At 42.5% G+C, this 26,671-nt stretch overlaps 1 protein-coding gene across 1 annotated transcript; it reads right to left on the bottom strand.

Annotated features, from left to right (window-relative positions):
- Positions 1-1,814: 1,814 nt before the first annotated feature.
- Positions 1,815-26,671, bottom strand: KIAA1143 (KIAA1143 ortholog). Its single transcript, XM_038768337.1, has 3 exons — positions 26,548-26,671; positions 19,472-19,613; positions 1,815-3,165 (listed from the first exon to the last, which is right to left on the bottom strand). The coding sequence occupies exons 1-3, from the start codon at positions 26,653-26,655 to the stop codon at positions 2,951-2,953; spliced, it is 465 nt and encodes a 154-aa protein (XP_038624265.1). The 5' UTR covers positions 26,656-26,671; the 3' UTR covers positions 1,815-2,950.

Below are 26,671 nucleotides of genomic sequence, written 5' to 3'. Positions count from 1 at the left end.
AATAAAGTGAGAGCTTTTGAATAAAAAACTATCATAAAAAGTGGGCTTTTCTCCTTACCTGGGAGAATGACATTTTCTTTGCTTTTCCTCACTTAATATTTTTGATTGTTTTACGAATTGTGCTAACCTCTAATTTTTCCTCAGAGTGAGATTATTCAAAAAAAGGCCCCTCTGATGATCTGGATTAATTTCCACTTTTTGTATTTTTCCATTTGTCCTTCAGCTCTCTGTACATTGTAACCTTATCTTTCTTGTCCCACCAACGTACTAAATGGCCTGTCCCATCTTTGAGAAGAATGGCCAGTTATCATGGGCTCTCCTTGTCTCTCATAAGTGGGACTCAGAGGAAAGAAAGCCGTAGTGACCAATTCTTGTTGATATCTCACAGTACAGTTTCATTATCTTGTTTAATGCTCTGCTTTCTTACCTTGGGATGATGAATAGCAACTTGTGACTGCATCCGAGTTTTCCATTCATCTTTAGATCCTCAACTAATTCTTCTCTGCTAGAAAAATCAAGAAGGGCAATTGCCCCTATTAGTTCCTCTATTTTCCGTCTCAGGAAATTGTTCCAAAAGCAATTCAAAAATCTAACCTAACCTACACTTTTACCCTGTCTTTTTGGGTCAGCCTCTGCTTCTGGTCCAGCACTCCAAAAACTCAATTATTCCAATTTGATCTTAACTGTCGCTCTGAGCCACAGGTTTTTGGTATACAAACGTTTCGGGTTATCACGGGTTGTCCTCTGAATTTTCTTTGTTACTCAGACCGCCTGAACAATTTTCTCTATACACCTATTTTTAACACTCATTAATGAACACAGAGTCCCCCACGGAGAATGACAGTGGAGGCTTGGAACCTGTGTGAAGAAATTCATTACTAGCGTGCTAGCGGCTAAGCCCAACACAATGCAGTCTCTCACCCATACCAGTCTTCTTCCCAATGGGGCAGGGAATAAAGAGCAAGATGTTGGGCAGAGCAGTAACACATTCCATAGAATTGGACGCAAAGGGTTCGGGTTCTTATATACAAGGACCCATTTACGGCCAAAGTGACACAATCCAGCCGATGGTTGTCTTGCTGGCTTCTGGTCTTTGCCAGTTACCTGCCAGGATTCCTGCTGGGCCTTTCCTCATCGAGAAATAATAACAATAATAATAATGGCATTTATTAAGCGCTTACTATGTGCAACACTCTAGACGGTCCTTCAGTCAGAAACCATTACCCTTGACGGCACAGTCTCAGCAAGCAATCTCCTACTTGCTAAGGGGTGACTAGAACCTGGGCCTCCTGATTCCCAGAGCTATACTCTTTCCACTAACCAACAGGAAAGATACATCGTTATTTCTTACGCAGATCTTGGCACATTAATTTACACTTCAAAATCTGTAACATTCTTCCTCCTGCTCCTATCATCCATCTCACCGGGAAATCCTTGGGAGCAGGATTTCTGTCTTCTACTTTTACTGAACTTTCCCAACCACTTAGTATAGTGCTGTGAATACAATACACACTCAAATAGGCATTGCTTGATTGGGCCATCCTGACATTCTCTTCTTTCGCTCTGTCATCCATTCTTTCAATCGTATTTATTGAGCGCTTACTGTGTGCAGAGCACTGTACTAAGCGCTTGGGAAGTACAAGTCGGCAACCTATCAAAAGCCTCTAACCTGACATTCTCCTTTTAAGTAGGGAACTGGTCAGTGAACCAGGAGATTATTTCGGTCTCCGGCTGATTAACGTGTTCTTTCAGAAACGTTGGCAGGGTTACCGATATATGGATACATTTGCAAAACATAAAAACATTTGAGACGATTGGATTGTAATGGCAAATTTCCATTTCATCTTTAATGGAATATTTTTAATTTATACTTATGAACATGTTCAAGGATTATTTTATTTACAATGTATGCTTTACTAAGAGCTGTACTGAACATTAGCAGTTAACACTAAAAACAGCTGTCACACAGCAACGTCAAATCAGCTCCTTTATGAAGCTTTACATTTCCCATTAATTTACATGTATTGCCACAAACTGAAAAACTAAGTTTATGGCACTCTTTTCAAGACAATTTGTTTTTTTTTCTGGCTGCATATTAAGTTATAATACAATAGATTCTTCTAGACAGCTTCAAGGAATTTGAGAATTATCACATTTCTTTTGTTGAAAAGAACATCACCATAAAATCTCAAAGCTTATTTTCTCCTTTGTACACACCATGAGTAGACTTCACAAACGTACTAGGCTCAACAAATTTTAAAGCCAAAATGGAATTCCTAAAATAAAAATGATCTGAAGCCCCCAAAACATTAACCACACACATTTTATAAAATATACGTGTAAGAAATCTTAAAAGTGAGCCATAAGAATTTAACAAACCAAATCATACACTTTAATTAGCATTTCTTGTATTATTTCAGAAAGGGAAACCATACAGACACAGCACCTTTATTTTGAGAGATTCAGATTTTACAAATGAATTTCACTCTGAAGATGGAAAACAAACCAAAGTGATGGATCAACTCCCTGATCAGTTACACAGCAAGCTTCGGAAGAAGTAGATCCTAAAATCTGCACATCACTATCATAAAATCTTGTGTCTCTCACCTTAAAGGTAAGAGGGGCTACAATTTTTATACAATTACATGTTAAGAATGTCACGTCGTAAGGATAACATAAATTTGAATTCATGTCTTGGAAGGATTGTTAAATGCTTACCTCTAATTTACTACCAACACCTACAGACTAGTCCTGATCTTAGACCTCAATTATCCATTTATAGTTTTGTAAAAAAAAAAAAAAAAATCAGCTCATCTTTATTTTACACACTTCAAACTCCACATTGTTAAGTACATGCCAAACTTGAAACTAGAGTTAAAAGGAAAGCCCCACTTTGGCTGAATACACTGTCAAAGCGATGAACAGGTTACATCAAAAATACATAGAGCAGTTAATATTCCTCTTCATCGTCGCCAAATGACAGCAGGCTACTATTTTTAATTTGTTTCTGAGGGTTCTTTGGACCCACTGAATCGCCCAAATTTTTCTTTTCTTCTTTCTTCTTCTTGCTTGAGCTTGCAGTCAAACCCATATACTTCTCATCGGAGGAACGTTTGACTGGTTTCCTGAACATGATTTTTCCATCAGCTGGGGCTGGTTCTTCATCTGCAGCAAAGACAGTGATGTTAAAGACCATCCTGTGTTGTTTCAAACTGGGACTCTCTTCTCAGGTCCTTGTTCAAAACTGATTTTTACAATTAGAAACACAGTACTCTGACAAGTATTTATGGACAGAACATTCTCACATGAATATTCATATGTGCTTCTGCTTGGCTTTTCTGACCTTCCTCTAGGCGTATGTCTCCGTGCTTGAATATGTACAAAGAATTTAGTCTTGCCTTCTGCCTTCCTGATGCCTCATCTCTTCTAGTCTCTGTAAATCTAGGTGGACGACAGAAATCGCTATTTCTGCCATTACTACTAGGTTTCTTGCCACTCCACTTCCAGGAATAATTCACAGTTAATTGAAACTTCTATTAACCAGAGTATACAGCAGTTTTAGACCAAACCCATCTTGCTGTGGAGGAGATTAAGCCAGAAAGCAGGGTTATGGGCATTTATAAATAGCGACTTTTATTATTAATAAAAATAATAATAATAAAGGTATTTGTTAAGCACTTACTATGTGCCAAGCACTGTTCAAAGCGCTGGGGTAGATACAAGGTTATCAGGTTGTCCCTCGTGGGGCTCACAGTCTTAATCCCCACTTTACAGATGAGGTAACTGAGGCCCAGAGAAGTTAAGTGACTTGTCCAAAGTCACACAGCTAAGTGATGGAGTCGGGATTAGAACCCATGACCTCTGACTCCCAAGCCCGGGCTCTTTCCACGAAGCCACGCAGGGAGTTTTTGTGGTGCTCAAGAAGTGGAGAGTTAAGCATCAACTACATTTTGCTGAAATTGTGTAAGCTCCCGTTACCTTCAGTTTACTGTATAAAAACACACACACACACACCACACTGCTCTCAAGGCAACAACACAACATCACATTTTGACTAAAGACACTTATGTGATGATTCCTCTCTCTGGGAAAGGACCACAACAGCCTTGAAATATATCCTCAGAAGTGTGCAAAGCTGATAAAGACAGTATGGAAGGGAATGGAGATAGGCAAAATACCCAATGACTCAAATTTGTTTTACTTAAGGTATTTTTTTAATTTGTCATTTACAACAAGCAATATTGGAAGTGTTTATTTTGATAAAAAATAAGTCTTAAAAAAATTAGAATTGGGAATGTGTAAGAGCAGAAAGTAGCTTTCACTTTAAACTTCTAAATAATTGCTCGCTTCGATAGTAACGATTTTAAGGAGGATTTAGTTTAAAAAGGCGTTTCAGAGAAAAAATGTGTCCTTTTGTCGCAAATCTATTATATGAAAGCTCTCTTTAGTAGCGTCACTTTAAAGGACAATGCCATGGCTAATAAATGCTACTCTCTGGCTTTGTCTAGCAGTTTCAATTCACCTGTCCCAATCTGTCTAGCATGGAACAGCTTTTCCTCAAAACCGGAATACACCAAATCGGGTTTGAAATGAGTAGCTGTGATTACACAGATTCCTAAATAAATAGGTCCTGTGTGAGTATTTTTTAACAGACACAAACGTTTTAATATTCAGTTTTGTCACTACTGTATCACCATTAGTATTTAATGCTGCTCACTTTCTGGAGAGTCATACAAAATCAACAAATACCCAGCAGCACGATGAAATATGGAAAAACATTCTGTTGCTCTTGAAAGTATCTTTCAACCTACATGTCAAGAAAATCAAGTGCTTAAGCAAGAATGGGAGAATCAGGAGATAATTTCTGAATGATTTATTCACCAACCTGAATACTTAATCTCTACATGCCTTTTGGTAAATACAGCTTTTATAAAGTAGCACCAAGCAAAGCCAAAGAACTGATAGGGCAGCAGACTACAATTTATAAGGATTTATAAGTGATAGAACAATTGAAGAATCAGGAGTCTTTTTGAATAACACATTTTTCTAAACATAAAGACACTTTTTTTGGTAAAGCAAGACAGAGATAAGGTATTGGGTGGCAGCTTGATAGTGTCTGATCAGCTTGTGGTTTATTGATTTCCATTTAACATTACCCTCTACTTTCATAACACTTAATCAATCAAGGGTGTTTATTGAGCACTTACTAATGTGAAGAGCACTGCACTCAGTGCTTGGAAGAGTACCACAGAATTAGCAGACACGTTTATGGTCTTACGACAAGGTTTATTACAAAAGAGTCAAAGTAGAAGATTCAGGAGCATCACTTGAAAACTGGTAAAATAATTTGTTCTGACAATTTTGACACCTGTCTACATGTTATGTTTTGTTGTCTGTCTCCCCCTTCTAGACTGTGGGCCCGTTGTTGGGTAGGGACTGTCTCTACATGTTGCCGACTTGTACTTCCCAAGCGCTTAGTACAGTGCTCTGCACACAGTAAGCGCTCAATAAATATGACTGATGATGAGTCTTCTTGAACAACACATTTTTCTAAACATAAAGACACTTTTTTTGGTAAAGCAAGCCAGAGATAATGTATTGGGTGGCAGCTTGGTAGTGTCTGATCAGCTTGTGGTTTACTGGTTTCCATTTAACATTACCCTCTACCTTCATAACAATTAATCAATCAATGGTGTTTATTGAGCACTTACTAATGTGAAGAGCACTGTACTTAGTGCTTGGAAGAGTACCACAGAATTAGCAGACACGTTTATGGTCTTACGACAAGGTTTATTACAAAAGAGTCAAAGTAGAAGATTCAGGAGCATCACTTGAAAACTGGTAAAATAATTTGTTCTGACAATTTTGACACCTGTCTACATGTTTTGTTTTGTTGTCTGTCTCCCCCTTCTAGACTGTGGGCCCGTTGTTGGGTAGGGACTGTCTCTACATGTTGCCGACTTGTACTTCCCAAGCGCTTAGTACAGTGCTCTGCACACAGTAAGTGCTCAATAAATATGATTGATGATGAGTCTTCTTGAACAACACATTTTTCTAAACATAAAGACACTTTTTTTGGTAAAGCAAGACAGAGATAAGGTATTGGGTGGCAGCTTGGTAGTGTCTGATCAGCTTGTGGTTTACTGATTTCCACTTAACATTACCCTCTACCTTCATAACACTTAATCAATGGTGTTTATTGAGAACTTACTAATGTGAAGAGCACTGTACTTAGTGCTTGGAAGAGTACCACAGAATTAGCAGACACGTTTACAGTCTTACGACAAGGTTTATTACAAAAGAGTCAAAGTAGAAGATTCAGGAGCATCACTTGAAAACTGGTAAAATAATTTGTTCTGACGATTTTGACACCTGTCTACGTGTTTCGTTTTATTGTCTGTCTCCCCCTTCTAGACTGTGGGCCCGTTGTTGGGTAAGGACCGTCTCTACATGTTGCCGACTTGTACTTCCCAAGCGCTTAGTACAGTGCTCTGCACACAGTAAGCGCTCGATAAATACGATTGAATGAATGGATGAAAATAGTTTCAGGCAAATTCCTAAGTGCCAGAACGGCTGGTACAGGAATCACAACACAACAATGCTCCTTAATGGAGAACTTACACCAAAGATACCTCCTTAGACAGTAGGGTCATTATGGGCAGGGAATGTGTCTACTAATTCTGTTGTAAGAGCTTAGTACAGTGTTTTGCCCAGAGTACGTGCGCAATAACTACGATTATCTAATGTCACGAAATTATAAATTTTTGTTGAAAATCCAGGAGATCAGAATTGAATGTTGGTTTACAGACTTCATGATGGTGTGATGGACAGAACAGTGCCCCTATTAATCTGAGGAACAGACTCAGAAGTAGGATCTGAAATATTCGGAAGAAAGCTCCTGTTTCTGGGACAAATCAATCAAGGAAATTTGGTTTTAAATTGTTAAGAGTTGTAAAGCTAGAGCAAAACTCAGTTTGGAAAAGGTAACAATTTGCTGATGTTTCTGACAAAATTCTACTGAAATTGCTTTTAAAATAATGAGACAATCATGCCTTTAATTCAGAAAAGCAAATCAGATAAGTTCCACATTTAACATGCTGCTGTGAAATCAACACCAAGTGTGATTTAAAAACCTTAAAACTTGCCTCACGGACCAAAGAAAAATTATTACGCATTCTCCTTCGGTGACCACATAGTTCAGCTTGAATCTCACAAAAGATACGCTATTCATCACAAATTTATCAATAGTAGCAACGCACTTAATTCAGAAGTAGTGAGAGATGCTTGCAATATGCTCCTTCATTTAAAGTTAGTTATGGTAGCTCATTGATCCTTTCAAGAAAACAATGTTTTAAAAAACTGATGATGATGTATTACACCTTTCCTTCTATTTTGAAGAGTTATAATTAAGAGAAGCAGCATGGCCTAGTGGAAAGAACTGGGGCCTCGGAGTCAGAAGACCTGGGTTCTAATCCCGGCTCTGCCACTTACCTGCTATGTGCTGGGCAAGTCACTTAACTTCTCTGTGCCTTAGTTCCTTCATTTTAAAATGGGGATTTTCCCTCCTATTTAGATTGCAAGCCCTATGTGGGAACTGATTATCCTGCATCTATCCCAGTGCCTGGCACATAGTAAATGCTTAGCAAATAACACTACTGTTATTAATAAAGCCACTTTTATTTTAAAGGTACCATACAAATTTACAAAGTACTTAATCACCTATACTTTTACAGGCTTTTTACCAGGTTGCAACTAGAAGCACATTTAAAAATATTTCTTCAGAACGCAGTAAAGCTATCCCCTTCTCTCTCTATGTGGCAGAACATAAAAGATTGCTTCAGTTGCTACCTCCTCTTTCCATAGGGTTTTTCCATTCATAATACCTGGAATTTTTGAACTCTAGAACACCCACTGAGGCCCATGACACACACATTAAATCACGGTTCACCAGCTGTACTGATTATGTTGGCAGAGCTCTGAGTATATCAGGCAAAGGCTGAAAACAGAACTGATAAAAGGGCATCAACTGTGCTCGCTAACTCCTGTCAGAACACAATGGTCATCATAATTTAAAATCAAGTTGTGCCTCTTCTACTTAAACTGTATCTCAACTATCTTTTTTTCATACACTGGAATGTTAAACTAGAGACTATCTGCTTACTATTGCGGGTCTGAATTTGCAGAACAGTGATTCCATACCTTTCCAATCTAATGGGGGTTTACTGACCAATATGAGAGCTGATTAGTTCAGTTTTATTAGAAATAAAGTACACATTGCAAAAATCATTGTAGTGGCAAACCAGAAGGAAGGGAACATTTTAATAGAGAGGCCAAAGGCTGAACCACCACAGAAACCAATCCGTAGAGAAGCCTCTTCCAAATCAGAGCTGATGCACTTTGGCTAAAAGTAGTTTGTCTGGGCTGTACTAATTACGAAAAATCACTGGAAAATTCAAATTCCAGCCATTTCTTTTGTATTCGATTCTCTCCCAAGATTTTCAGTTTTAGAAGAAACAGCAATTTTGCAACAGGTAGAAACAGACAAACACAAACAAAATGGGTTGGAACTTTGATCTATAGTCTCTTTTCAAGGGAAGGGTGAGCTCAATTCGTAAATGTTTATTCTTCTGATAATCATAAAGTTCACTATTATCAAGGCAATGAACCCATAAGTCATGGTACTTGCATTCAAGTAAAACAACAATCTCACAGACAGCTTGCAAAATAAGTGATGGCAAATTTCCCTCATTTTTGACTGAACTAAGGAACGTCCACATACGCACCTAATCAGTACTAAAATTAATATTGATTTTAAAACTTGCTTCTGAAAACTGCCTTTTGGCTCCAGGCCTCTCAGAGAGAAAAATGACTTTCCAAGAAACCAACTGCTGATGCTTTCAGCAGCCCCCAAGAAAAATGCAACTTAATTAGTCAAAACCTGGGCAAAAAGCAGATTTAACTGCCGGTGATCCGGAATCACCCCTCTCAGGGTTGCACCTGGAGTTTCCAATTCATTCATTCAATCGTATTTATTGAGCGCTTACTGTGTGCACAGCACTGTACTAAGCGCTTGGGAAGTACAAGTTTGCAACATACAGAGAGGATCCCTACCCAACAGTGGGCTCACAGTCTAGAAGACCAGTCTCAACTGTGAGAGGGAGAGTCAAGCAGAGGCATTTTGATTTCTAGCTTGGGCAGTGGCTAGCGAGTGGAAGGCAATCCATTACAAGTCAAAACTCACTTGGGCTGGGCAGCAGCCGCATGGGAGACAGTCGAGGGTGATACTCAAGTTTACTGCGCAGAAGGAAGCGATGGTAAACCACTTCCGTGTTTTTCCCAAGAAAACTCTATGGATCCACTACCAGAACGATTGCAGATGGTGGTGGGGTGTTCTGGGAGAGATAATAATGATAGCATTTATTAAGCGCTTACTATGTGCAAAGCACTGTTCTAAGCCCTGGGGAGGTTAACAAGGTGATCCGGTTGTCCCACAGGGGGCTCACAGTCTTCATCCCCATTTTACAGATGAGGTAACTGAGGCCCAGAGAAGTGAAGTGACTTGCCCAAAGTCACAAAGCTGTTAAGCGGTTGAGCTGGGATTTGAACCCATGACCTCTGACTCCAAAGCCCGGGCTCTTTCCACTGAGCCACGCTGCTTCTCATGGCGGCTCTATGGGTCGGAGCCGACTCGGTGGCGTAAGACAAGATCCGGAATCTCTTCCAAAATCATGTCAGTATTTCAAAATTTCCTCAAATGCTGTCTGTGGGGTTCTCTTTGCCTAAATGATCTAGCATATTCAACAGAGAGTCCCCCCCGCATCCCTCTGACAACTTCCCAAGAGAGTTCCAAGTACATAAAGTTCTAGACGGTGAGCCCGTTGTTGGGTAGGGACCGTCTCTATATGTTGCCGACTTGTACTTCCCAAGCGCTTAGTACAGTGCTCTGCACACGGTAAGCGCTCAATAAATACGATTGAATGAATAAATGAATAAAGTCATATTATGTATTGTAAAAACTTTAAGTTATTTGAATTGTGTTAAATGTCTGTCCCTCCTCCAAATGTTTTTCATTTAGTGCAAATAGGTAAGCCAATTTATTGCGCTTTTCTACGTATTCCCTTTCTTTGGACACAGGGTAATTGGTCAATGGCATTTACTGAGCACTTACTTTACGCAGAGCACTGTACTAAGCACTTGGGAGAGGATAACACAACAGAGTTAGCAGATATGTTCGCTGCCCACAGCGAGCTTACCGATCCCTCCTGAATGCAGCATGAAAGTTACGGAACAAGTTTTGCCTCGTCTCCGGGAGCACGTTACTCAAAGGAAGTGAGAGGAGATGGGCAAAAGAGGAAGGAATGAATATCAAACAATCGTATTTCTTGAGCGCTTACTCTCAGTCATGTATTTATTGAGTGCTTAGAGTACAGTATAACAATATAACAGAATTGGTAGGCACATTCCCTGCCCACAATGAGCATACAGTTTAGAGGGGGAGACAGACATTAATATGTACATATCCATAATTTACTTATTTACAAGTGCTGTGGGAATGAGAGAGGGGTAAATAAAGGGAATAAATCAGGGCTGGTGCAGAATCACAACACAACTATGCTCCCAAAATATCCAGAAAATCAATTTCAAAGTATGCCAAAGCCAGGCGGACCGCCCGAGCCAGTTTCAGTTGAAATTGTAAACTCCAGCACAGTGGTGGCCTGGAAACAGAGCACCCCAGCAACTTTTTGCATTAATGCGCTTTAGTTCCCATTAACTTTGTTAGGAGAAAGGATGGCTTATAGGTACAGTACTTTGCAAAAACTGGACTTCCCAGAGAAGCAGCATGGCTTAGCAGACAGAGCACAGGCTTGGGAGTCAGAAGGACCTAGGCTCTAATCATGGCTCTGCCACACGTCTGCTGTGTGACCATGGGTCGCTGGTTTGATTCCGGCTCGAAGGAGAGGAATAATTTTCCCCCTTCTAGACTGTGAGCCCGCTGTTGGGTAAGGATTGTCTCCATCTGTTGCTAAATTGTACTTTCCAAGCACGTAGTACAGTCCTCTGCACACGGTAAGCGCTCAATAAATACTACAATGAATGAATGAATGAAGCAGCTTAACTTCTCTGTGCCTCCGTTACCTCATCCGTAAAATGTGGGACATGGACTGTGTCTAACCTGATTAACTTGTATCTACCCAAGTGTGTAGAACAATGCTTTGCACATAGTAAGCACTTAACAAGTACCTAATAATAACAATTATTAACTCACAGTAGAAATTCCATCCCTCGGAAACTACAAAATCATCTTGGTCCTGCATTCAACCCAACCTGCCAAGTAAAATAAATTGAATTTTGGGTGAATATAAATACCCCAAAATTCAAACACCAAATAGTTGTGCCTTGACAACTACTGATAAAGCAACCCACATGTTGCAGTGAGTTGATTGCTTAGGTGGAGTTGCGTGATGGGAAAAAATGAGAAGTGAATACGGCACTCAGCTACTAGTCTATGTTTTCAACCAAACCAAGGGGGTGGTAATCGGTACATGGAGGTATTTTGGAATTCATCAACAGGTTTGTTGGGACTATGAAACATTAATGGGGCTGATATTCCATTATAGCATAGAATGAGTTTTATATTTTGGCATAAGGAGGCCTGCTGTGGGTATGCGGATCAACTTTGGAATTGAAGCACTCCATCACTGAAATGTATCTAATAGCTACAAAATTCCATTATCATATGATCCAAATATTCCAATTTCACCAGGGTTGATTGCCAATTTCCACTACTGACATCCAAGATAAACATTTACTGTGGCACTTGTGTTCATACCCTACTTAAAATCAATTACAGAGCTCTGCATATTTTAGTGCTGAATTTGGAAAGACACCAGTTACCCCGAAGGCTTAGTTGCTAAGGAGCTCTGCTCCCACCAAGTTTCAGGGAGACAAATTTCAGGCTGCTTTATAATCCTGTTCACTCAAGTGTTTGTCAGTATAGGTACACTGCAAAGAGATAATTTGTAGGAAAAAAAAAACTCAGAATGTTTTGTCTACCTACTTTGAAAGGAATAATGATAATAATAATTGTGATATTTAAAGCTGGGGTAGATACAAAATAATTAGATTGGACACAGCCTCTGTCCCCTAAGGGGCTCACAGTCTAAGAGGATGGGAGAACAGGATTTTTAACCCCATTTTTCAGATGAGGAAACAGAGAACTTGAGTGACTTGCCCAAGGTCATACAACAAGTGACAGAGGCAGGATTACAACCTAAGTCCTCCCTTTAAACCAGATTCAAAGAACACCTTGCCCTCTCCCACATTAAAGAAGACTGATGAGGCTACCTGCTTTGTATTTGCAAGGACAACCGCTAGAATTTAATAAAAAAGATCTTCCCTAGAGCAGTTCATGACAGAGAAATTTAAAGATCCAATCTCTGTTCTAAGGGTTCTTAAACTGAAGCCTGATAATAGCTAAAACCAGGACTACAAATCAGGAGATGTACGATGTCTGGCAGACAAAACGCTGAGAGGAGTTGAAGATTCTGGACTGTGAGCCCGTTGTTGGGTAGGGACCGTCTCTGTATGTTGCCAATTTGGACTTCCCGAGCGCTTAGTACAGTGCTCTGCACACAGTAAGTGCTCAATAAATATGACTGAATGAATGAATGAGTAGCAGAAAGTAGCGTCAAGCGAATATGAAAGGACAAAAATAGGTTAAAGCATTTCTGATTAAAATAGTTTCAGCTTTTAAAGTTCTTTACAGTCTATCTACCCCCAAATTAAGGTTCTTCCGTGTCTTAATTGACATCGCCCAAGGAGCGGTAATGATTGAGACTGTGAGCCCACTGTTGGGTAGGGACCGTCTCTATATGTTGCCAACTTGTACTTCGCAAGTGCTCTGCACACAGTAAGCGCTCAATAAATACAACTGAATGAATGAATGAATGAATGAATTGAGGAAATTACAAACTTAAAAAACAACAAAAGAGCTGTTTCTACTCAAGGACAAGGATATGGAGTCTCCCTGTACCCTCATTTTCTACCAGATACCTTTGGGGGTTGCATTAACTCCTTCAAACCATTAGACCATTTTTCAGAAAGTTCCTGTATCAGTGCACTCAACAGACTCTTGCTGGCCTAAAAGACTAATGCAACTTTAAATACTCCTAATTTACAAAGGGTCTGGAAGAATATGACACATGGTTTATATTGCGTTGTACTCTCCCAGGCGCTTAGCACACTGCTCTGCACATGGTAAGTACTCAATAAATATCACTGATTGACTGATGGTCAGCTCTACCATAATGAGTGTTTGGGCTAGAACTTGGAAAAAGAACTAGGGAATGTTCTGACAACGTGCAATTGCTGGATAGAATGGAAAGTGGTAAGTGCTAAATATGAACACTAGAGTATGAATTTTCCTTAATGGGAAGGGGTGGGGAGTTCATCAGGAAAGCAACCCACATGATTACTTAGGTGGAGTTACGTGATGGGAAAAAATGAGAAGTGAATATGGCACTCAGCTACTGGTCTACGTTTTCAACAAAACCAAGCTTTCATTCCTTTCTGAACTACTATGCTGGCATAGTAGCCAAATCTAAATTGGGCTCAGTTTACGTCAGGCATCACTGTTAAATCTAAACCAAGCTTATATGACAATTCATCCTTTCCGGAAGGACACAGAGCTTCTAATAGAAAGCATGGGATGGGGGTAAAGGAGGAGGAACAGAGGAGGGAGCATTGCTACAAGCGTGGAGTGACGGGCTGGTGCCACGGATTGAACGGCCCCAGAGCACATCATCATCATCAATCGTATTTATTGAGCGCTTACTGTGTGCAGAGCACTGTACTAAGCGCTTGGGAAGTACAAATTGGCAACATATAGAGACAGTCCCTACCCAACAGTGGGCTCACAGTCTAAAAGGGGGAGACAGAGAACAAAACCAAACACACTAACAAAATAAAACAGAATAGATATGTACAAGTAAAATAAATAAATAAATAAATAGGGTAATAAATATGTACAAACATATATACATATATACAGGTGCTGTGGGGAAGGGAAGGAGGTAAGATGGGGGGGATGGAGAGGGGGACGAGGGGGAGAGGAAGGAAGGGGCTCAGTCTGGGAAGGCCTCCTGGAGGTGGCTTAATCCAGGCCTACTTGGAACACCCATCCGCCCTTCCAGTTTACAGAAAGTTTTTTGATCTGCAGCTCCCTGTCATATTATGTTTTGGGTTTGTGGCTTTTCAGTTCATGAAGTACAATGCTTTCCACAGAGGAGCTTGACAAACACTCTTGATTGATGGATTAGTGAGGCCAGGCCATCCCTAAAAAAGGACCAATTTTCTAATCTCTAAACTGAGTGAGTTTGATAGGAACATTAAAAGTAGGACCTACATGGTAGTTTGAAACATATAAGAAAGAATAGGCAGTGCTCAATCTCAGAGTCTAACCCTCACGGCATCATCAATTAAAGCTTCTTCTAGTATGTGTCTTTAAAACAAAGACAGACGTTCAAAACACGGCAATTAAAATGGCTGCAATTTACTGTACTAGTAAATACAGTAATACAGTAAGTCAACTAATACTAACACCAATTTGGGAAAAAACGAAAATAGTGCTTTGAGACCACTAGGAACCTCTCTGAAATACCAGCAGAGAGATGCAGGGGCACATTTTTACACGTGCAAATTGAAGAGAATTGGAATAACATTAACACAGTTAGACCGGATAAGGACACTTGCTGCCAAGTTTGGGTCATCTGCATATATCAGGAAATCCCAGGGCCCAGATGAATCAGAAGAGCGGCAGAAAAATCCATCTGAAAGATGATAATGAATTCATGGGGAGGACATCTCGTATCAATTACCATTTTACCCATTATGTAATGTCATTTCTCAGAAGGTAATTTTTTTTTTTATTCTGCTTTTGGCCCAACATTACTTGGTTTTAGAAAGTTGTCTGAGACTATCCGTAGGAAAAACTGATCCCATTAAAAATATATCAAGTTGTTGTAAATAAAGCAACAAAAAAAAAATCACTCTGGTCTATCCTCTAAAAAGACTTCAGTAAGAGGGGAAAAAAGAATCCAAACATAAGGTCAAACCTTTCAGAGGAGTTATAAATAGCGTTTACAATGCGAGTTATAAAGTTGAAATGAAAAGGACAAGTGGGGGGCTACAAAGGCAATGAAGCTCTTGAGGGGTTTTCTTTATGGCCAGGGGCTTGAAATGCACTACTGAGGTAGAAAATCACACTGGCTCTTTGCTTTGGAAAGATCATAGTTCTGTGAGCCAGACAAAACTTTATAGGTGGAGAGCTTCACACCCCCAAGCATAGCAAATTCTGCTTAGGCCTCTGAATAGCGTGTCATGTTGCTCTCCACCACCATTAGAGAAGCAGCGTGGCTCCGTGGAAAGAGCCCAGGCTTGGGAGTCAGAGGTCACGGGTTCTAATCCTGCCTCCGCCGCTTGTCAGCTGTGTGACTCTGGGCAAGTCACTTCACTTCTCTGGGCCTCAGTTCCCTCATCTGGAAAATGGGGATGAAGACTGTGAGCCCCACGTGGGACAACCTGATCACCTTGTATCCTCCCTAGCGCTTAGAACAGTGCTTCACACGTAGTAAGCGCTTAATCAATCGTATTTATTGAGCGCTTACTGTGTGCAGAGCACTGTACTAAGTGCTTGGGAAGTACAAGTTGGCAACATATGGCAACAAGTTGGCTTAACAAATGCCATCATTAATTAATCAAGCCCCCTCCAGCTGCCCATTACAGCAAGGGCGTGGAGTGGAGGCTATTTATTTATTTATTTTATTCCTGTTTATTTTATTTGTGCATATTTATTCTATTTATTTTATTTTGTTAATATGTTTTGTCTTGTCTGTCTCCCCCTTCTAGGCTGTGAGCCCACTATTGGGTAGGGACCGTCTCTAGATGTTGCCAACTTGTACTTTCCAAGCGCTTAGTCCAGTGCTCTGCACACAGTTAGCGCTCAATAAATACGATTGAATGAATGAATGAATGAATGAATGGAGGGAAGGGGCATCTAGAACATGGACACTTGTGTGCTACAAATGCTAAACCTTAGACCCCAAAGTCGGGGCCCTTCAGAGCCACCCTGGAGTGTTTGGGGCCCATTCATGGACCAAGCTTTGGATCTACTAGACAAAGAATGAATCCCTTCAAACCTCCAGGATCATTTGACCCTGCATTCCAATGAGGGCTCAGGTTAGAGTACCCTAAGTACTCTATATACGTGATTTGATAGATATCACATAAAATATTACTTTCCAGTGACAGAGGAGGTCTAGAAAGAGGGAGAGGTTCACTTGGTTTGGGCTACTTTCTTTGAGCTGCTGATGAGGGGACGGGGCTTCGCATTCGTTCATTGAATTCATTCAATCGTATCGATTGAGCGCTTACTGTGTACAGAGCACTGTACTAAGCGCTTGGGAAGTAAAAGTCGACAACATATAGAGACGGTCCCTATCCAACAACGGGCTCACCGTCTAGAAGGGGGAAACAGACAACAAAACAAGTAGACAGGTGTCGAAACCGTCAGAATAAACAGAATAACAGCTATAAGCACATCGTTAATAAAATAGAGTAGTAAATATGTACAAGTAAAATAGAGTAATATGTACAAATACATGTACATGTACAAATATATACAAGTGCTGTGGGGAGGGGAAGGGGGTAGGGCAGAGGGAGGGAGGGGTGGCGATGGGGAAACTGCACGTAGGGCTGGGAGCTAGACAATTCTAAAGGCTCATTTAGGACTCGAGGGATCCTGATATTGAGGATGGGCACAGAATCTCCTCCACAGTTCTCCCAGACGTTAAGTTTGGTGGGGGAATCACTCAGGACTATGTACGTTGGACTACACTAGGGCTAGTGACGACGCCTATAAAACGGTGTAAGGCTCACATGAAGATCTGGCGGTTCTACTGTTTTCTACAAAGCTTTACCACGTCAACTTTTCCACGTCCACATCCCTTTTCTGGGATGAGGTTGGTCTCTCTGCTATTTGAACGTCTTCAGGGGAGCAGCCAGTGAGTTAAAAGAGGGCACAAAAGGTCTAATAAGTCCGTTCAATCCTCAGGTAACAAATCGGCTCTTCTATTTAAATTGAATAGTTTTACAGGAGTTTTCTGCAGTATTCCACTGGACAGTGACCTTTCCTTTAGACTCACTGTGGGTGAGGAACATGCCTACCAACTCTGTTGCACTGTACTCTCCCCAGTGCTTAGTACAGACCTCTGCAAAGAGTAAGTGCTGAACAGCACTGATCAACTGAAGAGATAGGGAAATCTTAAAAGCACAGATGACTCAAGAACTAGGAAAAGCTGCAACAAATGCCTACTTATAGACTGTAAGCTTACTGTGTGCTTAGTACAGAGCTCTGCAAAGAGTAAGTGCTGAACAGCACTGATTAATTGAAGAGACAGGGAAGACTTGAAAGCACAGATGACTCAAGAACTAGGAAAAGCTGCAACAAATGCCTACTTATAGACTGTAAGCTTACTGTGTGCTTAAGGACAGAGCTCTGCAAAGAGTAAGTGCTGAACAGCACTGATTAACTGAAGAGATAGGGAAATCTTAAAAGCACAGATGACTCAAGAACTAGGAAAAGCTGCAACAAATGCCTAGTTATAGACTGTAAGCTTATTGTGTGCTTAGTACAGAGCTCTGCAAAGAGTAAGTGCTGAACAGCACTGATTAATTGAAGGGATAGGGAAAACTTAAAAGCATAGATGAGTCAAGAACTAGGAAAAGCTGCAACAAATGCCTACTTATAGACTGTAAGCTTACTGTGTGCTTAGTACAGAGCTCTGCAAAGAGTAAGTGCTGAACAGCACTGATTAACTGAAGAGATAGGGAAATCTTAAAAGCACAGATGACTCAAGAACTAGGAAAAGCTGCAACAAATGCCTAGTTATAGACTGTAAGCTTATTGTGGGCAGCAAACGTTAGCTACCAAATTTGTTGTATTGTACTCTCTCAAGCACTCAGTACATTGGTCTCCACACAGTAAGCGCTCAAACCATGGACTGAGTATAGAAGAGGGAGAGAGTCATAATAATGATCTCTAAGTTTTACAAAGAAAGGTGGCAGAGACAGCAATGTGACACGCTCTTTCGCTAGCTCACAGCCTGGAGAAACCACAACAAGGGGAACCAAGCCACATTACCTGAAAAGAGTTTGAGGCTTGTTTGTTTTTGACAGGTTTACTTCTGCCCAAGGGTTGAAAACTTCTTCAATGCTTGTGTGGCACTGGGTTCACTAAGGTACTTATAAACAGCGTCAACCACTCACTTGCTGCCCCAAACACCAGAACGGGGCTTGAAAAGAATCACTAGTTCATTTATTCCAAAAAGGCCATTTTTCATTTCCTTACAGGATTGGGGCCAGGCCAGTTTCTCTTTCTCAAATGTCCCGCTCCTCTTTTGACGTGCTCAGTTCCCTCGTTCTGATCGAAAACAAGAGACCACGCAAAGAGCGCCCAGTCGGCTTGAAGACGTGAAGCAAAAGAGACACCAAGTTAAATGATACTGAATGTGGGAACTTTTGGCAAACTGACAGGCATTTGTTACTCAGGAAGAGAAAGTGGAACAGTGCCGCCAGTGAATAAAACCATCAGTCATCTGCGTCTGGAAAGCTGCACGCCGCTTTATCACTATATTTTAGGAAGGATATGACAGAGCTGAAAAGGTACCAGGAAGGACAATCAAAATAAGGGTTTACATATAAGGACAGACTTAGGAAGATTAGGACTTTCCATTCTGGAAAGACAAAGAAGCCTGAGATGGGGCATAATTAAATTATCCTAAATCACCAAGGGTGTGGCAGGGCAAACAGAATTGTTTTTCACCGAGAGGGTGTTGAAGCTTGACAATGAGAAATTCGGAAAAACAAAAAAACTTGATATCTGCACAAACCTCAGTTCCCATTAGTTCAGATCATTTTAGACTGTGGGCCCATTTAGACTGTCATTTCATTCCCTTTTAGACTGTGAGCCCACTGTTGGGTAGGGACTGTCTCTATTTGCTGCCAATTTGTACTTCCCAAGCGCTTAGTACAGTGCTCTGCACATAGTAAGCGCTCAGTAAATACGATTGATGATGATGATGATGATCATTAACTTTCTGCTGTGTTGACACATACTGTAATGAATTTATGAAAGGTAAGTTTCTAACCATTTATTTCTAGAGAGCAGTCAAAATGGTTTGGTGGCCAAAAATCTCAGTAATGTGCTGCCGTCCCTTTGGGAAGTTTTGAGAGGTTTTCTATTAAGTCTTATAATCCAAATTTACCTCTCCCACATAAATGTAGTGCTAGTTCCCACAAGTTACTCACATGAGAAATACTGAATAGTATCCAGAAATATTATCTGTAATAAGTTTTTTAAAAATAACACTTACAGCTATTGCTTCTACCGGATAGTCAACTGACTAGCACATACCAGATTTGGAGGATTTTATCTGCTCCTTAATGTTCATCACTTCTTCTGCAGATAAATCTCCTTTTTTCAACACGACCACCTGGGGCTGCTCATCTTCCTTGTCGCTGTTCTCACCGTCCTCCGGGATTTGAGGCTGCTCTTTCTGCGGGAAAACCCAAGAAGATGATGGAAACTCCTAATTTCTCCCCACATGCCGTATCAACCTATCGATTCATCATATTTATTGAGCACTTACTGTGTGTGGAGCACTGTTCTACGCGCTTGGGAGAGGACAATGTGACCGAATTGGGAGATACGTTCCCTGCCCACAAGGTGCTTACAGTTTAGAGGGGGAGACAGACACTAATGTAATTAAATAAATTACGTATAGGTTCATAAGTGTTGTGGATACGATAAGGGAGGGCGTTCGGGGCCACAGGCAGAACCAAGTCGGAGTCGAGGGGTTGGCCGCGAGACAGACGAGATGGAGGTACAAGCAGCCTATTACCAAACAGATCATTTCATGATCTGAGGAGGGCAAAGGCGTACCTGGGGCTGTTAAAATACAATACAATAAAATCTTTCTAGCTACTGATTAAAATGAGACTCACATCTCAGTATTCCTTCAAATTACCTTCTCGTTTGGCCTGACAAATAATAGAGATCAAAGAATAAGCAAGTGCTGAAGGCGGCACGTCAGCGCGATCTGAGGCGCTCCGTTATGAATAGCAAAATGAATCAGTGAAGGTAAACAGATAATCTTGATTATATAATGATTGCCTCTGAAACTTTCTTTTCTCTATGGAAACCACAGAAATGCTAAATTAGCACAGCAAGTTACATTTCCAGGATAAAGAAAGGTGCGGACAGTATTTTAATGGTAGATAGGGCCAAATCAAGCCCTTTTCTCTGTTTTAGGATAAAAAAACACTGTAGCACTCCACTTCTAATTTCGATACAATGCTATGATATAATGGGATTATTAAGTTTTTATAAACACCAGAACGAAATTATCCTAAATCAAAAGGGGGAAATTGTTCACTTAAGAATAGGTTCGTCTCAACAGAGTCTATTGAAATCATCAGCTAAGAATAATTTGACATAGTCTGTGACCACAAAAGCCATCAAGACACGAGAAATATACTGTTTTGAAAAGAAGAGAGGCCTTTAATCACACACTGGTCTGTAACACCTAGTTCAGTTTTCAAAATAACCCTAAATCAGGGTACATTGTGGGTGTTCCCAAATACCAAAATTATAATGATGGTATTTGTTAAGCGCTATGTGCCAAGCACTGTTCTAAGCACTGGGGTAATAATAATAATAATAATAATGGCATTTGTTAAGCTCTTACTACGTGCAAAGCACTGTTCTAAGTGCTGGGGGGGATACAATGTGATCAAGTTGTCCCACGTAGGGCTCACAGTCTTAATCCCCATTTTTACAGATGAGGTAACTGAGGCTCAGAGAAGTTAAGTGACTTGCCCAAGGTCACACAGCAGACTTGTGGTGGAGCCGGGATTCAAACCCATGACCTCTGACTCCAAAGCCCGGGCTTTTTCCACTGAGCCACGCTGCTTCTAGATACAAGGTCATCAGGTTGTCCCACATGGGGCTCACAGCTTTAATCCCCATTTTCCAGATAAGGGAACTGTGGCCCAGAGAAGTGAAGCTGACTTGCCCAAGGTCACACAGCAGACAGGTGGCAGAGCCGGAATTAGAACCCATGACCTCTGACTCCTGCTGCTCAGGAAAATAGTTTCCCGTCTACCATTAACATTATCACCTTAATTGTTGTTTTTTCCTCTAGTATGATATCAGAATTTCACATACACGCAGTGTTGGTTCTATTTAAATTAGGTCTAAGTACCTAATGAAAAGAATTTTAATGCCATCAGTTCTGACAATATAATACACACTTTTAGGATTAAGATTTGGTATAAAGTTTTATTGCGCTCCATCTGCTGGATGGCTTTAGGCACTTAGCAAATTTTTCTGTGACAGTTCTGGACTTTTAATGAAAACAGAGAAACGAAATATTCCCACTATGTAATTTTTGGAAAAGTACTTTATGTAAAAAAAAAAAAGGACAAGAGGTTAGGGGACTGCCAAGATGCAAAAGAACTGCTCAATAAATAGCTCACGCAAGATTGAGGATTTACAGTAATTAAACATTTGCGGGTCTTTCACTCTTCTCCCATCCTTATTTGATTTTACTACGTACAAAGTTGTCCTGCGTAATCCCGCGTTGAAGTTTGGTGTTTGAGTGTTGCAATGCTGTTGATGCATTTCCCTCGTTCATCCTTTTGGAGGATCTATTTTATTCACAGGAATACTTGATATCGGAGATTCCTAATAATAACTGAGGTATTTGTCAATCGCTGGGTAGAGACGATACAATCAGATCAGATTGAATGATTCCTGTACAATCATCAGGATTTTTTGAACAACGAACACTGCCTTGCCACTCCCTTTCAAGGCATGGGATGCTGCAATGGGGAGATAACAGGAGATTCAGTGGAAAGACCCCGGGTTTGGGAGTCAGAGGTCATGGGTTCAAATCCGGCCTCCGTCCCTTATCGGCTGTGTGACTTTGGGCAAATCACTTCACTTCTCTGGGCCTCGGTTCCCTCATCTGTAAAATGGGGATTAAGATCGTGAGCCCCGCGTGGGACAACCTGATCACCTTATATCCCTTCAGCGGTTAGAACAGTGCTTTGCATATAGTAAGCGCTTAACAAATACTATTATTAGGGGTAGATACAGAATTAAAGGATTTAACACCATCCTCTGTCCACGTGAGGTTTACAATCTGATAGGGAAACCCCATATTTTATTAGGTATCTTATCTTATCCCCGTTTTACAGATGAGAAAATCGGCACATGAAGGGCTTTACTCAAGATCACCCGAGACAAGTGGCGAAGTTGGGATTGAAAGCAGTGAAGGGGCTTCCCCAAGGTCACCCAGCTGACAAGTGGCGGAGCCGGGATTAGAACCCATGTCCTTTGACTCCCAAGCTGGTGCTCCTGCCACTAAAGCCACACTGCTTCTCATAATAATAATAATAATAATTCATTCATTCATTCAATCGTATTTATTGAGCGCTTACTGTGTGCAGAGCACTGTACTAAGCGCTTGGGAAGTCCAAGTTGGCAACATATAGAGACGGTCCCTACCCAACAGTGGGCTCACAGTCTAGAAGGGGGAGACAGAGAACAAAACATATTAACAAAATAAGTAGAATAGTAAATATGTACAAGTAAAATAAATAGAGTAACAAATACGTACAAAAATATATATATATATATTCATTCATTCATTCAATCGTATTTACTGAGCGCCTACTGTGCGCAGAGCACTGCACCAATAATAATAATAATGATGGTGATGATGTCGGAGAGGAGTGTCAAGAGCACAGGATTGGAAGTCAGAATGTCATGGGTTCTGATTCCGGCACTGCCACTTGTCTGCTGTGTGCCCTTGGGCCAGTCACTTAACTTCTCTGTGCCTCAGTTCCCTCATTTGTAAAATGGGGATTGATGAGCCCCGTGTGGGCAGGGCCTGTGTCCAACCTGACTGCCTTGAATCTACTCCTGCTCTTAGAACGGTGCTTGGCACATAATGAGCCCTTAACAAATACCATAATTATCATTATTATGACAAGGGGATGGTATTGGAGGAACGGGGATGATGTTGGGGAGAAGACAGCAGGGGAGGGAGGAAGGGAAACAAGTGTTGCCAATTTGTACTTCCCAAGCGCTTAGTACAGTGCTCTGCACATAGTAAGCGATCAATAAATACGATTGATGATGTGCGGCTTGGTGGAAAGAGCATGAGTCTGGGGGTCAGAGGACATGGGTCTCATCCTGGCTCCACTACTTGTCTGCTGTGTGACCTTGGGCAAGACACTTCACTTCTCTGGGCCTCAGTTACCTCATCTGTAAAAATGGGGATTAAGACTGTGAGTCCCACGTGGGACAACTTGATTACCTTGTATCTACCCCAGTGCTTAGAACAGTGCTTGGTACATAGTAAGCGCTTAAACACCATCAGGTTGATGATTATTAGAAGAGGATGATATTGAAGGAAGGGAATGATAGTGGAAGAACGGGAATGATGTCGGGGATAAGACAGCAGGAGGGGGGAGGAAGGGAAGCAGCGTGGTTTAGTGGAAAGAGCATGGGTTTGGGAGTCAGAGGGCGTGGGAGATAATAATAATAATAATAATAATAATAATAATAATAATAATAATGGCATTTGTTAAGCGCTTACTATATGTAAAGCACTGTTCTAAGAGCTGGGGAGGATACAAGGTGATCAGGTTGTCCCACGTGGGGCTCACAGTCTTAATCCCCATTTTCCAGATGAGGTCACTGAAGCCCAGAGAAGTCAAGTGACTTGCCCAAAGTCACACGGCTGACAGTTGGCGGAGTCGGGATTTGAACCCATGACCTCTGACTCCAAAGCCCGGGCTCTTTCCACCGAGCCACGCTGCCGAATCTGCCACTTATCAGCCGTGTGACCGCAGGCCACTTCACTTCTCCGGTTCTCAGTCCCCTCATCCGTAACATTGGGATTAAAACTGTGAGCCCCCCGTGGAACCACCTGATTACCTCGTATCTATCCCAGTGCTTAGAACAGTGCTTGACACATAGTAGGCACTGAACAGAGAGCGCTTTAGGAGAATGAGCGTGATTTAGCGGTAAAAGCCCGGGCTTCGGAGTCAGAGATCGTGGGTTCTCATCCCGGCTTGGCCAACTGTCAGCTGTGTGACTTCGGGCAAGTCACTTAACTTCTCTGTGCCTCAGTTACCTCATCTGCAAAATGGGGATGAAGACTATGAGCCCCCCGTGGGACAACCTGATCACCTTGTATCCTCCCCAGCGCTTAGAACAGTGCTTTGCACATGGTAAGCGCTTAATAAATGCCATTATTATCATTATTTCTCTGGGCCTGTTATCTCATTGGTAAAATGGGGATTAAGACTGTGAGCCCCACGTGGGACAACCTGATTACCTTGTTTCTACCCCAGCGCTTACAACAGTGCTTGGCACATAGTAAGCGCTTAACAAATACCACCATGATGATTATTATTAGAAAGGGATGATATTGGAGGAACAGGAATGACGTCCAGGAGAAGACAGCAGAAGAGGGGAAGGAAGGGAAGCGGCGTGGCTTAGTGAAAACAGCAGGAATTTGGGAATCAGACGACATGGGTTCTAAAAAGCACGGGTTTCGGAGTCAGAGGATGTGGGATCTAATCCCGGATCTGCCACTTATCAGCTGTGTGACCTTGGGCAAACCACTGCACATCTCTAGGCCTCAGTTACCTCATTTGTAAAATGGGGGTGAAGACTGTGAGCCCCACGTGGGACAACCTACTTACCTTGTACCTACCCCGGCAATTAGAACACTGCTTGGCACACAGTAAGTGCAAGAACAAATACCATAATAATTAATTTATGTACCCCAGCGCTTAGTGCATAGTAAGTGCTTAACAAATACCAACATTATAAGGGAGCAGAAGAGGGGCAGGAAGGAGAAGGATGTCGGGGGGCAGAGAGGAGGAGAGGGGAAGGAAGGAGAAGGATGTCGAGGAGAAGAGGGGCAGGAAGGGGAAGGATGTCGAAGAGAAGAGGGGAAGGAAGGGGAAGGATGTCGAGGAGAAGAGGGGCAGGAAAGAGAAGGATGTCAGGGAGCAGAGAGCAGGAGGGGGCAGGAAGGAGAAGGCTGTCAAGGAGAAGAGGGGCAGGAAGGGAAGGATGTCAAGGAGAAGAGGGGCAGGAAGGAGAAGGCTGTGGAGGAGAAGGGGCAGGAAAGAGAAGGCTGCCGAGGAGAAGGGACAGGAAGGAGAAGGATGTCAAGGAGAAGAGGGGCAGGAAAGGGAAGGATGTCAGGGAGAAGAGGGGCAGGAAGAAGAAGGATGTCGGGGAGCAGGAGAGGGTCAGAAAGGGGAAGGATGTCGGGGAACAGAGAGCAGGAGAGAGGCAGGAAGGGGTAGGATGTCGAGGAGAACAGGGGCAGGAAGGGGAAGGATGTCGGGGAGCAGGAGAGGAGCAGGAAAGGGAAAGATGTCAGGAAGAAGAGGGGCAGGAAGGGGAAGGATGTCAGGGAGCAGAGAGCAGGAGAGGGGCAGCAGGGAGAAGTCTGTCGAGGAGAAGGGGGGCAGGAAGGAGGAGGATGTCGAGGAGAAGAGGAGCAGGAAGGGGAAGGATGTCAGGGAGAAGAGGGGCAGGAAGGAGAAGGATGTCAGGGAGAAGAGGGGCAGGAAGGAGAAGGATGTCAGGGAGAAGAGGGGCAGGAAGGAGAAGGATGTCAGGAAGAAGAGGGGCAGGAAAGAGAAGGATGTCAGGGAGAACAGGGGCAGGAAGGAGAAGGATGTCGAGGAGAAGAGGGGAGGGAAGGAGAAGGATGTCAGGGAGAAGAGGGGAGGGAAGGGGAAGGATGTCAAGATGTCAAGGAGAAGTGGGGCAGGAAGGAGAAGGATGTCAGGGAGAAGAGGGGCGGGAAGGAGAAGGATGTCAGGGAGCAGGAGAGGGGCGGGAAGGAGAAGGATGTCAGGGAGAAGAGGGGCAGGAAAGAGAAGGATGTCAGGGAGAAGAGGGGCAGGAAGGGGAAGGATGTCAGGGAGAAAAGGGGCAGGAAGGAGAAGGATGTCGAGGAGAAAAGGGGCAGGAAGGAGAAGGATGTCGAGGAGAAAAGGGGCAGGAAGGAGAAGGATGTCGAGGAGAAGAGGGGCAGGAAGGGGAAGGATGTCAGGGAGAAGAGGGGCAGGAAGGGGAAGGGTGTCAGGGAGAGGAGGGGCAGATAGGGGAAGGGTGTCAGGGAGAAGAGGGGCAAGAAGGAGAAGGGTGTCAGGGAGAAGAGGGGAGGGAAGGGGAAGGGTGTCAGGGAGAAGAGGGGCAGGGAAGGGGAAGGATGTCAGGGAGAAGAGGGGCAGGAAAGGGTGAGGATGTCAGGGAGGAGAGGGGCAGGAAGGAGAAGGATGTCGAGGAGGAGAGGGGCAGGAAGGAGAAGGATGTCAGGGAGCACAGAGAGGAGAGGGGCAGGAGACGGCGGGGCAGCAGCAGCAACAGCAGCGGCATCGTCGGTTTACCTTGGTGTGTACTGTGGGTCCGTCAGTGTAGCCGGCCTCCTGCTTGAAGCGGGCCAGGAAAGGAGGCTCGGGGGGCCGCACGTACGACACGCGGCTCGGCTGGCTCATGGCGGCCGCGGGGCTA

Source organism: Tachyglossus aculeatus, chromosome 2 (genome assembly GCF_015852505.1).
Source record: "Tachyglossus aculeatus isolate mTacAcu1 chromosome 2, mTacAcu1.pri, whole genome shotgun sequence".
Classification (NCBI taxonomy): Eukaryota; Metazoa; Chordata; class Mammalia; order Monotremata; family Tachyglossidae; genus Tachyglossus; species Tachyglossus aculeatus.
This window is presented reverse-complemented; position numbering and strand designations above follow the sequence as displayed.